Source organism: Mastomys coucha, unplaced genomic scaffold, assembly GCF_008632895.1.
Source record: "Mastomys coucha isolate ucsf_1 unplaced genomic scaffold, UCSF_Mcou_1 pScaffold19, whole genome shotgun sequence".
In the NCBI taxonomy this organism is placed as follows: Eukaryota; Metazoa; Chordata; class Mammalia; order Rodentia; family Muridae; genus Mastomys; species Mastomys coucha.
Window position 1 is genome coordinate 10,689,567 of NW_022196901.1, and position 17,409 is coordinate 10,706,975.

The following is a 17,409-nucleotide window of genomic DNA, read 5'->3' on the forward strand; positions in this document are numbered from 1 at the left end:
CATTTATGGCAAATGCTATATTCAGTTTTCAAACTGTCCATTTATTTTGAGCCTCTCTCTTTTTTCATAACTTATTTATTTTTATTTCATGTACATTGGTGCTTTGCCTGCACACTTGTATGTCTGTGTGAGGGTGTAAGATCCCCTAGAGCAGGAGTTACAGACAGTTGTGAGCTTCCATGTGGCTGCTGGTAACTGAACCAGGGTCCTCTAGAAGAGTACCTAGTGCTCTCATCTGCTGAGCCATCTCTCCAGCCCCCTAAGATTTCTTTATTTGTTTGTTTTATTTTTGTTTTCTTCTTTCTTCTCTGCTCCTTCTGACTCTTGCTCCCATCTTCTACATGGTTTCTCTTGGTCCCTCATCTTTTCTTTGAGCCCTCTGAATCTCTCTCAACACTTGGTTTCATTCTTCTTCTTTTAGCATAATCTGCTTGCCCTGTGTTACAAATTCGGGGAGAGCTGGTTAATGCAGAACATATTATTTTCCCTGGGTTCCTAGCTCTGTGCTTTCCCAAATTGTTTCCTCAGAATAGAAAAATTCTGGGATAGAAGCAGTGGAGTGTCTTGCATTTCAAGCAGTTGTCTGCCCATTCACTCCACACACTTCCGGTTCCATCTGTCACTTCATTGGAGTGAACTCAAAGACTGTGACCATCTTAGATAGCAGGGCAGAGTCCTTTACTACAACTTAGAAAAGGTGAATACGTACTGCTATAGACATTTTCAAAATTAAATTTGTAAAAAATTATAGTAGGAAGAATGGAAGTATGTATTAAAGGTTCTAATTCTAGTAGTTACAAAAGCGTGAAAGGAGGTATAATATTTACTTAAATTTCCTTAAAGCTGGCAAGGTGACATATGCCTGTACTTATTTTTCCCCCTGAAAAAATAAGCCAAACTCCAAACCAAACCAAACCAAATCCAACCAAACCAAACTAACGGAGAACCCTTTCACTTACATTAAAGAAATAGGAAAACCAATTCATTTCTTCTCGTCCACGACTTGCACTGAGCACTCTGAATTTCAGAGCAAGAAATTAAGTAGAAAGAGGTCTTAATATAGAATACTTAATTTAAGGGCATCAAGATAGCTCAGCAGGTAAAAGTGCTTGCTGCCAATCTGGATGCCTTGGGTCCCTAGAACTCACCTGGTGAAATAAATGGCTTTCTGCAAGTTGTTCTCTGGCCTTGGCATGTTGTGTGCATTATCATGTATGCATCCATAATACACAACACACACACATACACACACAGACACACACAGACATACACATATAGGCACACACAGACATACACATATAGGCACACAGACACATAGACACACACACACAGACACACACAGATAGATAGATAGATAGATAGATAGATAGATAGATAGATAGATAGATAGATAGATAGATAGATAGATAGAATAAAGGAATTCCACCCTCAATCTTTTGAAACACATATTCTAAGTAAAGATTTTCATTGGCTTCCCTTGTAATTATAGCCAGACTCAATTTTTGTGTTTCCTTCAAAGGTCTTTAGTGATGCTGCTGAGATGCTTGTTGATAAAGATTTTTGCTTTGCAGGCCTGGTGATCTGAGTTTTATCCCCAGAGGACATAAAGTTGGAACGAGAGAAATAACTATAAAATACCACCACTCCACCTACATATATATATACTTGATACATATATTATATATACAAAGACATATACAACATACACATATACCACAGACCTCATATACATGTACACTTACAGACTTGTGTATGTGAGACACACAAATGTGAGACACACACCCTCACCCTCCTGGCACACCCACAAACACACATACTACATTCATACACCTTATATACATACATGCTAACAAAAACATTAAAATCTGTAATGATTTTGAGGTTGGTTTAGTTTTCATCACAGTTTAGAGTTTGCTTGCTCCATTTTCAGAGACTGCTAGAGCCTTGCCTTCATCTTGGCCTCCACAGCCATTTCACCTCAATGTTAGGTGGTCTGTCTGCCCAGCCTCTCTGCACCACTGTTTTATTTGGGGCAACTACTTATTTACTTCCTGACATCACCTTTTGCTTTTGAGCACTAGCTATTGGTCCTTCTCAGATTTGTATTCTAAGGACTCCGGCAGGAACGTCAGCCCAATCCATTCTACAGCCCAAGGGAACCATTCCAGGTGTATTAATACCTGACACCGACATGGCATTTTTAATAGTTAATATAACTGTTGATTTTTTTTTTCAATGTCAGGATGAAAATGTAAGGCCTCACTTTGCCCTTTATACATCTCTATGTAGTTCACTTACCTTATTCTGGTTAATGGAAGGAAAAAGACAAAAATTGTAGCCGCAGCTAATGAATTATAAAATATGTAAGAAGTTATGTGCATGCTTTTTGGTGGGTGTGATAACTAGCTTTAATTGTCAACTTGAGTCACCTGAGAAGATTCTCAGTGAGAGACTGTGTATATTAGATTGTCTTGTGGCCATGTATGTGTATGGGATTGTCTTAGTTTAGTTAATTAATGTAGGAAGACCCAGCTCATTGTGAGTGGTGTCATGGCGTAGTTACACAGGCCAGCAAGCGAGCATCTATGCATTAAGGTCTCTCTGTTCTTGACTGTGGCTCCCGGATAACTAGCTGTTTGATTTCTCTGCCTTTACCTTCTATATGATGATGACTTTCCCTGAAGTTTTAAGCTGAGACAAACTCAATTCTCTCCTAAGTGGAAGGACAGTGGGCATTAGCAAGTAGGTGTGTGAACATGCTTTGAACTATTTTTCTCAAAAATTCCAATATGGTATAACAATAAAAAGAGGGGAAATATATTTATGTACACATGTTTATAATTTTTGGTGCTATAACAATTCCTAAGGCTTTACCATTATGTCTTTTACACTAGCAGGTTGTATAGCATTTTCCCCAAAATAAGCCATTATTAGCAATTAAATGAATGCCATTCTGAAGAAGCACTGAGGCCTACGGTAAATAGTCCACTGTCCTGGCTTCCTTTCAGTTACTGTCATGAAAATACCCTGACAAAAAGCCACTACAGTAAGAGAGGCGTAGTGGGATCCAGGTCAAGGGAGCTCTTAAGGCCTAACACTATTACTGAGGCTATGGAGCACTCACAAAAAGAGACCTAGCATGACCACACTCCAGAAGACCCAACAAGAAGCTTGAAAGAGTCAGATGCAGATATTTTCACCCAACCAATGGACAGAAGCAGCTGACCCCTGTTGTTGAATTAGGGAAAGCTAAAAGAAGCTGAGGAGGAAGGCGGCCCTGTAGGAAGACCAGCAGTCTCAATTAATCTGGACCCCAGAGATCTCTAAAACACTGTACCATCAAACAGGCAGCATACACCAGCTGATATGAGACCCCCCACACACATACAGCAGAGGACTCTGTTCACTCAGACATGATGCACCTAGCCCTCAAGAGACTGGAGGCCCCACAGAGTTTAGAAGTCAGGTGGGGTAGGGGTTGGGGGCATTCACGTGGAGGTAGGGGGGTAGAGGGGAAGAGGTGTGGGATGTGGAGCTGTTGGAGGGTGGATGCTAGGAAAGGGAATAAAATATGGAGCGTAAAAAAATTAATTAATTCGTTAATTAAGAAAGAAAGAGAGGCCTACATTAAGTAGCAACTAGACTAGAAGACAAAAATTTTTTTATTGGGCATTTTCCGTAGATGAAATTAAATGAGTATTGTAGGCATTAACTGGAGAAGTAACTTTAGGTAAAGGACCATTTTCAAGGTGTGTAGAGACATGAGGGTGATGCAAAAGGTGGTCAAATAGACCACGGTTAGGAGTAAGAGTTCTTCCAGCTGTTGGAGCTTGGGGAGCAATGGTTCATAGCTGGATCTTCTTGGACCCATCAGCAGAAGAATAGAGACATGGAGACTTATTATTATTTATAAAAGCTTTGGCACTATAGCTGGACAGACTCTCAGCTAGTACATACAAATTCACCATGACTTTTCCTCATCTAAATCCTACCATATGGCCTGTTCTCTCTCTCTCTCTCTCTCTCTCTCTCTCTCTCTCTCTCTCTCTCTCTCTCTCTCCCTCTCTCTGTCTCTCCCTGTCTCTCTGTTGCTGTCTGTCTCTGTATCTCTCTCCCCTTCTCCCTCTCTTTCTCCCCCTCTCAGTCTCTCCATGTCTCTCTGTCCCTGTCTGTCTCTGTCTCTTTCTATGTCTCTGTCTCTGTCTCTCTGCGTGTGTGTGTGTGTGTGTGTGTGTGTGTGTGTGTTTCTGTCACTTTCTTTCTCCCCCTCTCTTTTTCCTCTCTCTGCCTCTCCCTGTCTCTCTGTACCTGTCTGTTTGTCTGTTTCTGTGTCTCTGTCTCTGTGTGTGTGTGTGTTTCTGTCACTCTCTCTCCCCCTCTCTTTCTTCCTCTCTCTGCCTCTCCCTGTCTCTCTGTCCCTGTCTGTTTGTCTGTTTCTGTGTCTCTGTCTCTGTCTCTGTCTCTGTCTCTCTCTGTCCTGACAACTGTTTCTTCCCACTTCATGCTGACAAATCTTTTTGCCTCTGCCTCTTCCCCCAGAGACTCTCCCAGCCTGAAGTTCTGACTTCTCTTTCCTACCTAGCTATTGGCTATAAGTTCTTTATTAAGCTAGTCAACCAGTGAGGAAGGTATTTGTTTACGAATTACTGAGGTCTGAGATGAACCTTAAGAATAACAATATCAAACTCTAGCCAGTACTCAGCTCTCTGCTGGTACAGAACTAACAATTGAATAGAACAAAAGCAATCTTCATACTGTGTACAAAGAGGTTACATCAACAATAGTGCCTTTCCCCCTGTGGTGTTTCTCCAGGCCTAGAACCTTCCTCGTGAACTCTATCCATTTTATACAAAGAGCTGAAGACATTCAGCTTCTCTCTCTACAGAGGAACCTTCTGAAAGAGAAGCTGAGGACTGTATGTTAGGCTTGTGGGAGGCCACTGAGTCACAGATGACTCACAGATCTAGCTTTGGAAATCTTTAGGCTTTACTATTACAGAGCTTGGTGGTAGTCCATTTAAAAATGGCTGGCTGAAATCTATATTAGAATACACTCTGAATGGAACATTAGGAACAATCTCAGAATGACTAATAATGAGAAAGGCGTTAGGAGACTGCAACTGTTCCTTTGACGTGTTGACACCTAATTCATGTACTGACTGATTACAGTTCTTTCTTGCTTTATAATGATGAGTTTTGTGGGGTAGACCTTAAAGTCAGGACTTCCACCGAAATACAAACCTATTGTCTTTTCACAGGGCCTGTGCATTGTGTCCCATCTCTTAGAGTAGAAAATAAATGTGATCCAGGAACTGTCTTTTTTTTTTTCTTTTTAAGAATCAAGTAATTATTTCAAATGCTAAAGATATAAAGAATAACACAAATGAGACTTTCCCTGAGAGGCCGAGGGTTTGACTAAATCTTGTCATTTACTTGTGATGAGGAAGCTATGACCGGATGGATCCTCTCCTATCTTGTGAATGAACCACTGAATGTTGAAGGTTTAACTTAAAAATTTTCGTTTCGATTGACAAGGCCTCCTCAGCAACTGTACATATATGAATTTTGTCTTGCAGCATATCTTAAATTCACCAAGAATATAACATAAAAATTCCATTTAGATATAGTTGTGTGTAAAGCTTTTTCTACCCAAATATATATTGAGGTACTTAGGTTTTCACCTACTTTACATTGTATAAAAGGTCGTTGTTAAAGACTATTGTTATTTAAACATTTGCCAAGGTGATATAATTTGAAGAGTTAACTATAGGCATTAATTTTTTCCTGTCTTTAGCATTCATTGCAGGAATCTTTCATCAAAGTATTGCTTTCTGAAAGGGATTACTTAGCAGTATTAAAATGTTTGCCGTTTGATAAGCAACCATTAATTTTTAAAATAGAACTTGTTACTTGTTTTGATTGTTACATGATGCTCTGAGGTATATATAGCAACCTGGTTTTTACAGTTATATAGCCACTATCTCACAATTAGTTTTTGTACTTGACGAGAACTACTGGACTCTGTTTAACAAATCTTTGATGAAATAAAATCTATCAATTTTATCCACATCCTGTGTACTCTATCTCTAAACATGCACATCCCATTTTCCACCCCAGTAACCAATGATAGTTCCATATCTTTGTTTATTTCAACTTAAATTAAAAATCTTGAAGAAAAGTGTTCTCTTTTAAAAAGTTTATAGTGTTACTGGGGAAATATAACTTGATTTAAAAAAAGAAACAAAGCAAAAGCAAGTTCTAGGTTCTGTTTTCATTAGACAGCTAGGAAGAGGGAGCTGGCTGTCATTCCTCTCCAGGAAGCAACCTTCTTGTTTGTCGTGGCCATGGGTGCAGTGCTGCAGAGGGCAGTCGAAAGGCAGGCTGTGTGCTGCTCAGGCAAAGAAGGTCAGAGAACCACATTCTGGGGGCAGAAAGGTGGAAAGCAATTAAACTGCAATATCTTTTCTGAGCTGGGCATTTATTTACCACTTCATGTTCGAAGGTTTTATTCCTAGTTCCCCATTGCGTTGTGCTCACGAATAAAAGAATACAAATGTCAGAGGCTAAGCTTGCAGTCTTCTTTGTTTCTGGTCTTCAGAGACTGAGTTATTGTCTTATTTGCAAGTTAATGTATTTGCTTTGACAGCTTTTGATTGTTAAGTAAACTCTGCCCTGGAACAGCTGGGAGATAAATGATCCTGTGGGCTGTATTTAAAAGGAAATGCCCCGGCAGTCAGACTGGCCCGTGGCTTTTATGTTCATGCATTTGTTTATGTGAACCTGCATCTAAAATAACGAAAGCTGGATGAAGCAGCCGTGCTTGCCCATTCATCTCTGAACTTCCTACTGTTGCTTTTAGAATATTGTATACTAAAACACATATCAAAGATGAAAGACAATTCTACTTATTATTATTTTTTTTTTTTTGGTTTTTTGAGACAGGGTTTCTCTGAGTAGCCCTGGCTGTCCTGGAACTCACTCTGTAGACCAGGCTGGCCTCGAACTCAGAAATCCGCCTGCCTCTGCCTCCCAAGTGCTGGGATCAAAGGCGTGCGCCACCACTACCAGGCTTTGTGTTGTTTCTTAAGAACAAAATATTTTGCTTATTTGGATAACTTTAGGCAACTTAAAGTCACCACGCCCATTTCCTTACCTGTAAAATAAGACTTTGAAACTCTCAGTAGATTTTTGTAATGATTGAAGATGTTGTGCATATAGTATGTTCAAAAATAGTTCCTGAAATATACATGCTGAAATGTTCGTTTTCGAAGTCTGCAGTAAACATGCAAAACTATACTTGTTGGTGACACAAGAAAGAATTGCATGGCCTATCTATTTAAGGAAACTATGTGTTCCTGTTGATGCTGACCCAAGACAGTATATCACTGCATGATACTGTGTAGGATTGGCTGGATGTTGCTTAGGAAAATTAAGGTGGAAAGATTTAAGAGATTTTGAAGATTTGGGTTTAACAGAAGAGGAACCTGAATCAGCTTGGTGGGAGCTGGGGGAGGGGGAAGGCTCAAGAAACTTAAGGATGATGAGTTCCAGCTAGCAGGAAACCTGATTATAGAATGAGACAAAGTGACATGCTTGTGAAACATGTAAGCCCGCTGACTTTAGACACAGAGCCTAATAGAGAAGAGGACTTCTCATTTACATCAGAGTCCTAACATTAATAAGCATTTGAGGATTTTGCAGTACTAGAGATATTTGATGGCTCACATAATCATTGAGAGAAAAGGACATAAGGAAATTTTTGTCAAGGCATTAAATAATGCTTATATGCTTGAGTTAGACTAAACTACATTTTGTGAACTCATTCTCTTGTGGCCGAGGTAAAATACAAATGGAAAAGGAGAGAGGGGCTCCTCAATAAAATGAATGGAGGTTTTGTAATGAGCAATTAGAAATTCAGCTCATTTGGTTCATAGAAACACCAGCAGCAGATTGTGTGGCCATGTGGGACACCCCAGTTGGCATCAGGCTCTGCAGGGATGGTGCTGGGGGTTATTACTAACTGTGGTGTTGCAGGATAAAAGGCTGAGGGCTGGGGCTGCAGGGAGCAAATCCCACATGGGACTTCCCTCCCCCCAGCCCTCCCACCCCTCTACTCCCTCAGCCCCTCCCCACCCTCCACCCTCCACCCTCTCCTCTCCAGCTCCCCAGCTCATCTGTGACATTACCATATCAACCCCAAGGCATTGGCTTGTTTGTTTGGAATCCGGAAGCAAATTGCAGCAGTTTAGGCAGAAACTATTGACTAAACCAATTTAGAACATGTGGATAAAACAAAAAATGATTCCAAGATGACAGACCAGGTCTGGTTTGGAAAGATTCCTTGCTCTTTGAAAACTGAGAATCTGATTAGCTGCAAAGTGGATTCACACATGTTGAGGTAAAGGTAAAGGTAGCAAACCAGGCAGAGACACTGGAATAGCAAATGCTGAGGCTTGTCTATTGATGCAGCTTTGTCTCCCACGGTCGGGCCCTTTGCCTTTCCACTCTGATTAGTGTGATCCCATCCCTTTTCCCAGTTTCCCAGAGTTCCTCCGGATAAAAATGGAATCAGATCCTCAAGCATCTCACAAGTTGAAACAGCTTCCTTCTAAGAGAGCAGCGGTGTTACTGAAAATGCTTAAATTGCCAGTAATTTCAGGAACGAGTGCTCCTGGAACATCTCACCCATCACACAATTATCCTACAATATAAAGTAGATGCCAAGGGATTTTATTGCACACAGGCACACACATTCACCTATGTATTGAAACCATGTTCTAAGAAATGCATATTTAGTAAATTTATATGCCTCCCAAATCTTTGGGTTACTTGATGCTATTTTTACCCAATTGCAGGGACACTGTGGGTGGTTTATTATATAACAAAAATAGGAGTAGTTTATCATTGGTTAAATATTTATAGCAAGTAGAACAGTTTACTTTTGAAATGTCTTGTTACTGAAATTTATGACCATGTTATTTATATGTTAGCACAGTTGAAATGGCTATTTTGGCACATATTTGGGCATTTTAATTGTTCCGGCTCCTTAAGGCATTAATGTGGCTTTTATTCACTCCGGTTAAATATAAAATTATTGCTTAAAAAGAATGCATAGGCAGAGACTTGCCTCAGGAAAGGGCCAGCAATGGTACAGGATGACTCTCGTGGGCTCCTCCCTTTCTACAGACCCTCACTGCAGCAAAGCAAGCTCTTGTCTCTTTTCTCTATGCTGCAGCCCACATTCTTCTTTTGTCTCCATGGCAATTACTAGTGGAACAGCGTCGGAGAAATGTGTCTGTTTTAATACTTTTCCCCCTACAAATAGTAATGGCTTTAGATACGTGATCTATTTTTCCACAGGACTTACCCACATCAACATAGAAAGAAGGTCAGACCTCAATATAAACAACTTAAGCTTCTGACTCTTACCTCCAGTGGCGGAGTCAAGCTATTATAGCAGTTCTTCGTTCTCACTGTGACCTCATTGTTCTACCCAAGCAATAGCTTAGCTCTACCAGCTTAGCTTTTAAAATAATTAAATCAATAGCTTGACACTTTCTAATCAACTGTTGCACTTTACAATAGATTAAATGAGGTGTAATTGTGCTTTTCTGAGTTTGATGTTCCTCAAATATGTACAAAATGAAATGGATTACCATTTTTCTTTCTTTTTGAGAGTGGAATTTTCTAAAGGATTCTGTGTCACTGGCAAACTGAACCTGAAAAAGATAGCAGGTTGTTTTTCTTCTAAACTCCATGAAAATGAAACATTTCATATGTTGTCTTTTTAGGATTTTGACCATTTGTATACTATAAAATGAATTAGGCATACATAATATTTCATTTATTCAATAAAATATTTGTCTCAGTAGTATGTTGTTGGATACTTCCTGTTATGTTGACTCTGTAGAGAACATTATACACTTGGAGCCTTGCTCGTAGCTGTGAAATGAGTTCTAGGGACCTAGGAGGATTGCAATACCTAATAATTTTCTAGGCCACTCAATAAACATTTGAATTTGGAATGTTAGAACAAGCACTACCTATTCAGACAATTTCATGTAGACCAAGCTAGCCTTGAACTCACAGAGATCTACCTGGCTCTGCCTCCTGACTCCAGGGATTAAAGGCTGTGCCTCCACTGCCCAGCAAGCCCGGATTTGTGCCTGGGTACCTGAACTCAGTTCCTAATGCTTATCTGGCAAGAACTTTACTAACTGAGCCATCTCCCCTGTCTAAGCAGTTTCTACCACTCAGATACATTTTCAGCTCAAGTATCTGTTCTTTGAAAGCACATATATGTTGTTTGAAGTGGTGCAAATGGAATATGTGTACTCAGGCCACTTTTCTTCTCACCGTGAACAGCAAGATCTTTTTTATAAAGCTGCTAGGATAAAAACTTTAAAAAGTTATTGAGAAAAATTCAAAATTTGCTAATATATAGCGTTTTCATAGTCATTATGTTATAGGGTGTCGGATTTCATAGATAAAGGATTTAGTAAATAGGTACTTCATGACATAATATTAAAAATTTAATGCATATTTTAGCAGTCTTTGCAGTTTAGAATCAGCAGGGATTTTGAAATTGCTAGAACCTTGATGTTACTTGCCCCTGTCCTCCCTTCACACCTGTAGTAACTGTTCCACATTCATGTAGAGTATTTTCCTTCCATGCTGTTGTCGGGCAGCCTGTGCTGGTAAGATGTATGCATACTCATGCTGATTGGCCCCAAGTGAACAGAATGTCCTCCAGTGTGGGTCAATGCCTAGAGTACTCTCTAGCCTTCTTTCCAGTCTCCCTTTCTGACTTCTTTCCTGAAGATCCACTGTGGAATAAATATCTGTACTGGGATGGGCTATACCTTGAACTTGGATTTTTAAACAGAGCCCCCTTTTCATTTAAGTTGTTTTTGTCAGGGTATTTAATCACAGCCACTGGAGAATGAAGCTAAAATGGACCTATTGAAACATGCAGATTAATAAAAGGGGGTAACTTCCCCTTTCTTACTCAGGAAATCAAGAGAAACTGAATGGAGCTAGTCAGCTCAAAGTTTTTTCTAGTCTTTCTAATTGTTTCCAGTTGTCTCAAAAAGTGTAACATTTGCCATTAAGTTTGCATGGAAGAAGTATCTTCCCTTGAGGGGGGGATGTATCATGTTCTCCATTATTTTGCTATTTGTGAATGCATTGAAAGAATATAGTTGTATCTAGGAGATGGGCCTCTGGGAATGCCTGTATGGTATTGTGTTGGGTGAAGTTGGAAAGCCTGTCCACTGTGGTAGGACGTTTTCCTGTGCAGGGAGTGCTAGACTCTATGGTCAGAGAGTGAGGGCTGCGAAGCAGCTTGCATTCATCTCTTTCCTGGCAGTGGATGCAACATGAGCAGTGGCTTCAAGCTCCTACCTCCTTGGCATCTGTACTGGGATGGGCTATACCTTGAACCTGGAGTTTTAAACGGAGCCCCTTTTCATTTACGTTGTTTTTTGTCAGGGTATTTAATCACAGCCACTGGAGAATGAAGCTGAAATGGGTCTATTGAAACATGCAGATTAATAAAAGAATAGCATGCAAATTAATTGGTAATAAAACATTTTAGTGACATGGAAACCTTGAGGAAATGAAGACACAGAAGTCAAACCACAGGTCTGTCCTCTCTGGACGGTCAGCTCAAGGACAACTGTAGGACCATAGGGGACACTGCTTATCTAACCATAGGGGACACTGCTTGTCTAACCATAGGGGACACTGCTTGTCTAACCATAGGGGACACTGCTTGTCTAACCATAGGGGACACTGCTTGTCTAACCATAGGGGACACTGCTTGTCTAGTAACCTGGCAAAAGTCTGCAATGGTCTGTTCACTTCTGCTACTCTTTATCACAAGACGCTTTTGATGTTTGTCTAAATCAGGATAGATACATGGACCATAACAGTCTTTAGAGGAGAAGGTCTGAGGGTATAGTCTTCTTGATCATTTTGCCAAATCTAGAGTGTCCCTTTAGTGCAATGTATACCACTTCCAGCATCGCCAAAGAAGATGTGGTCTCTATGACATGTCCTCCACTTTTTTTTTTTTGACCTTTTATGAAGATGCATGTCAATAGCCTTATTTCATTTTAAAACACAGACACACACACACACACACACACACACACACACACACACACACACACACACTGTAAAAACAAATAGGAGCCTCAAGACCTCAAAGTCTCATTCTCTTCCATGCTAAGGTAGATGCTTCTCTCTGTTTTTGTTGTTGTTGTTGTTTTTTGTTTTTTGTTTTTTTGGGTTTTTTTTTGTTGTTGTTGATTTTATTTTTTTATTTTTTATTTTTTTTGAGCCTGAGTAGCTCCATCATTCATGAAGCTGTTTTGTTTGGTCTTGGAGCTTCTCTGGTTCCATTGTTCTAGATGCCCTTTTCTTACCACTACTCAGATCCATCTACCCATTCATTAATGGTTGCTTTCCTCAGTTCTAATTCCTCTTTATTTCCTTCCTTGTACCTGATCTTTAGGGAGTGCTACATTGATTTGCCTTGTCCTTGCTACACACTGTAACCCCCAATCTTTACATTCATCCCAGGTTTTTCTTCTGCCAGCGCTGAACCTGTTTCATTCAATTGCTTAGTGTATACTTAGATCTCTGAAAAACACCTCAAATTCAGGAAAAGCCATCTCCTGGGTTGGAGTATAGCTCAGTGGCAGACAAGCACTTGGCCAGCATGTGCAAGACCCCAGGATCAATTCCCAGCAAGGCACCAGAACAACAAACCAGCAGAGACCAAATTGTGGAAGCCTCTGAGCTACTCCATGCCTTCTACTATGCTTCTACATTTTCTTCTAATACCCTGGATCACAATGCCTCCATCTGCTCCTGAGAAACTTCCAAAATCACCTACCAGGTTTTCCTCCCATTCACCTGTTGTTTCCAAAATTGCCTGTAGTCTGTGCAGACTTCAGGATTTCAGGGAGCAGAAGGCTCCTATTACTCTTGAGTTACATGAGTCATTATTATTTGTTACCTCTCCACCCTCTCTTCATTGGCCCTGACCTCCAGCTACCATCTCTTTGGTGTCAGGAAAATCTATGTCCTCATATTCGTAGGCATCTCTTTGACCTTGTTACTGTCTAGCTTCTCATTTTCTAACACCACCATCCTTTTTGAGCATACAAACCACATCCCCAGTAATATTACTTAAGAGATGGTGATTTTTTTTTCTGGCTGAATTACCCCTACCTCCAAATTCCTGTCACTTCATTGTCCAGACATAGTATGGTCTTTAGTCACACTTGCTGAGGGTGACTGAGAGCACCCCGTTCTCTGTGCCTTCAAGGTAAATTCCTTTAATCTTGCTAGGTTCTACTTGGTTTTCAAATATCACCTTTTAAGTAGCTATTGTCATGAACATTTGAAGGGGTTAATGATGGTATGTCATTTCAAATATGCAAATTTGGCATCTTGATTTAGTCCCATAAGGAAATAGGCCTGATGAAAGGGCTACTCTCCCTGAACCCAACAAACCAAAGAAATTCTTTTGGGAGGGATGTTCTTCATGTATGAAACCTAAGAAACAGTCTTGATCGCTAGAGATGGGTAATTGGGGGTTAAGTGAACTTGAATATAAACAAACTCCTCGGAAGTAAGCTTGATTGTTCATTCTTTCCTATTCCCCATCTGGCTCTTGGTAGCATTTCTGAAGTTTTATTTTTCAGGTTTAGCTACTTATTTGTCCTGTTGATCTTCCACATCCGCAGTGGACTTTGTCTTCTGTCACTGAGTGTCACACTCCCGTGTGAGTCACCATGGACATGGAAAATGGATAAAACATTTATGCTTTTCTTTTGTTAATTAGCTCTTACATTAATTAGGTTCCTAATGGCAATCAGAGAGCCAGTGTAAGAACTGAGGGGAGTTGAGCCTGGTGCTTGGTCATTCTCTCTTATATCCTTTCTTCCATTAAATAGCTCTTTCTTAGCACCAAAGACATTTCTTAGTCACCACATTCTTCTTATTCTTGTTCTCCTTTGGCTAGACCTAGTTTTAATCCCAATTTGTCTTTTCATATTCTTTCTAGCATGTGCTAGTGCTTATTGGAGACTGTGACAGAAAATATAAAAATATTTTTAGTGGTGTGTGATGTAGTTGATTGCATGTAAATGTTATATTTTCTGAATTTCTTCCAGCTTCTGTATTATTTGAAGAAAATTGGGTAACAGCTAAAAAAGAAAACAACATCTATTAAAAAAGAAGAATGCTTTGAAAGTGTTCTTGACAGCTTGTTATTTGGGGCAGAGAAAATTGTTTAGGTCCTGAATAACTTCTCAGCCCAAAAGTGAATAGTTCACCTCTGTAAACATCAATAGTAACTATGCACTTGGATATTAAGGTGACACAGATCAGTGTTCAGGAATGGATTATAGTCATGTACACACACACACACACACACACAGATACACACATACACATATACACACACACACTCACATTCTCTTTTTCATTCTTTCTCTCTCCATCCCTCACCCCCACCCCTTTAGTTTAGGTATGCTTAATGTTTCTCACTTGTCATTGTTAAGGAATTATATTTGAAATATGATTCATTCTCTCTGGAGTCTAGGACTTAGTAAGTGTGTATAACTAAGACAATCTGACTGGAATTAAAAAGTACTCTCTGTAGTCTTTGCTCTTACCTGTACACTAATGTGATTTGTTTTCTTCTAACTGTAAAAATAAGCATAGTTTACTTATCTAATAACAATAGTAATAATACTGATTGGGTTAGTGTTTATACTGTTTTTCAGATATGTATACCCATTCATAAATAGCATGAATTGTGATATTGGACATTATTCACACTATTTATTTTAATGATTCTGTAAATTTTATTTTATGTTGTTTTTTTGATAGTCATTTACCTTTCCCTCCCTTATTCATATGGAATTATTGAGAACAAATTTATATTGATTTTATTTGTGCTAAAGCATTCCTGGTTTTATATATTTTATTCTCTAAGTGGTTTGCTTCCCATATAAATCATGACTTGTTTTCTAAAGGCACTTCATCCTCTTTATGACTGACTTTCAGTTTTCTTTCCTTCTTTCAACTCTTTGATATTTTTATGTGTTCTCACAGTATTTCAGTCTCTTTTCCAGGTTGCACTTTATTTTCTTTATTCTGTTTCTTAAATGAAGTTGATGACTTAGTGAACTGTTGGAATTCACCACTGACAGAAGAGAAGACACGCACACACTGCACTTTCCTTGATTCAAATCACATACACTCGAAGTTCAAATTCAAACACAAATCCTCTTCTAAGCATCCTTACTCTGTTACCCATGTTCTTTATGTTTGCCTGGAGAAAAGGCAACACATTTAGGACCTGAAGCATGATGATGCCACATAAGAACATTATGTTAATGGACATTGAACTGCATTGATTCAAACGCTGGGTTCTGGGTGTTATTCAGATTTAGATGTTTATAAAACATACTGATATTAATAGTTTGTGTTTCAAGATGCTAAATGCATTAATTACAAGAGAGTATCTGAAAGTATTTGAACTTAAATGCTGAAGGAAGCATTTTTAGGAGTGAAGTAGTCCTTTGAGCACTGTAGTACTGCTCCCGTCGCTCAGGACCTCAGAGTGCCGCTGGGAAGATAAAATGTTCTTACCCGTTCGTTGTGGATTGAGATACCGGTGACCTTGTGATTTGCTCTGGTGTAAGCTGATGACATGATTCTAGATACGCAATTTATGATCAGAAAGTATAGTTTATATGCAGTTTTGAACATTGTGCTTAGTAACTGCTTCCATGAAATTTTGTGAGTGAGCAAATGTTAACTCTTTTGAGTCCCAAGATGCCCCTGCCATTTTTCTCATTTTGATTTGGGAGCATTTCAGTGTGTACACACATGCAAATGTAAGAACCAAATAATTATAATAATAATGATAATCATCATCATCATCATCATCAACCAAAATAAGTTTCGAAACTAAAAACTCTAGTGTAACCATGGTTCAACACTCTTTTCGGTTTGAAGGAGGAATGGGAAGGTGATCTTAGTGGGAACTACGGCGGGCGGGGTTGGGGGGACTAAACACTTAACTGTACGAAGTACATATATAAAGTATCAATGTGCTAACAGTATTTGCGGGAAATCTGATGGAATGTTCTTCTTTCTGATTCCACAGTATCAAGTCATGGGTGGATAAGATGCAAGAAGACCTTGTCACACTGGCAAAAACAGCAAGTGGAGTGACTCAGCTGGCCGACGTGAGTATTCCCAGACATGGATTTTAGCAATCCTCGGCTTAGTTCGGATGGCATCATGTCTTTTAGGAAGCCATAGCTTTATATTACAGACAGGCTATGATTTCCCATGCAGCTGTCATAGTCAGTTTTTAGTAGCTCCTGCACATTGATGGTTATTGGAAACCAGAATGCTGTGGGTAACAATGAAATTATTAGCTCCCCCATCCAGATTTAGGTTTAGATGCAATATACCTTTAAAAACTCTGCCTACAGTCTTCACAATGTATTTTGGAATTTCACCATAATGGTGACTTAAAGTTTGAGTGTCCTTAATGTGAACACTTCTTCAATCTTTGATTAGCTTGTACTTTAAAAATATTTGAAAAGTGTTTATAACCACATCTATTGACTAGGATTTGTCATTGAGATTTGTATAAAGGTTCTGATGAATAAAATGGAGACACCATTAAAAGGATATATTTTTTTAAAATTCTAAATTGGCTGTGCAGGTTACTCTAAAATGAGTTTAGAAAGTGATTGGATTATATCATATAAATATTGTGTAGCAAGTTAGATTAAATTGTATGAATAGAGATTCATGGATGGGGAAATGGATTGAATCCAGACATCTTTAGGAGTTTAAGTTTTTATTCATGCACATAAAGATTGTTAGGACCCAATTGTTAACACTAATTTTTAAATGATTCATATACAGCTGTACAGGAAAGCAATTTATGTTTCACTTTAGTACACTGTGCTTTATGTGCAATAGGTTTTCTGAGGTAATTTTACTCTTGCCATCAAGCCAAGTACTCAAAAAGTTTTGGATTTTGTGGCATTTTGCAAAATAAATTTCCCAGGTACGAGTGCCCCATGTGCATGTTAATGCCCTTTGAGAGAAACAAATACATACTTAACTTATGTATCAGAAATCCCCAAAGAAAACCTGAGAAGTACTTCAAAATTTTCTTAGGATGTCTTTTTTTAAGTAAATAGAATTAAATCACATTCATGTTTCCTTTTTGTACCCCATCTCCTCCCAGAGACCCCCCTTCAATACCTACAATATCTGTTTTTGTCATATTCCTGAAAATTTATAAAGTATTATAACAATAAAAATGAGTATTATAAAAGTTGTTTGATATAAAACAACAATC

The 17,409-nt window shown here is 39.0% G+C and overlaps 1 protein-coding gene across 6 annotated transcripts in view; it reads left to right on the forward strand.

Moving 5' to 3' along the window:
* Positions 1-17,409, forward strand: part of Cacna2d1 (calcium voltage-gated channel auxiliary subunit alpha2delta 1) — a 451,116-nt gene that overhangs the window by 60,020 nt on the left and 373,687 nt on the right. For all 6 annotated transcript variants that reach the window (XM_031380027.1, XM_031380030.1, XM_031380032.1 and 3 more), the window contains exon 2: positions 16,192-16,273. In XM_031380027.1, the coding sequence (XP_031235887.1) occupies positions 16,192-16,273 (82 nt within the window). The remainder of the gene's footprint in view (positions 1-16,191; positions 16,274-17,409) is intronic.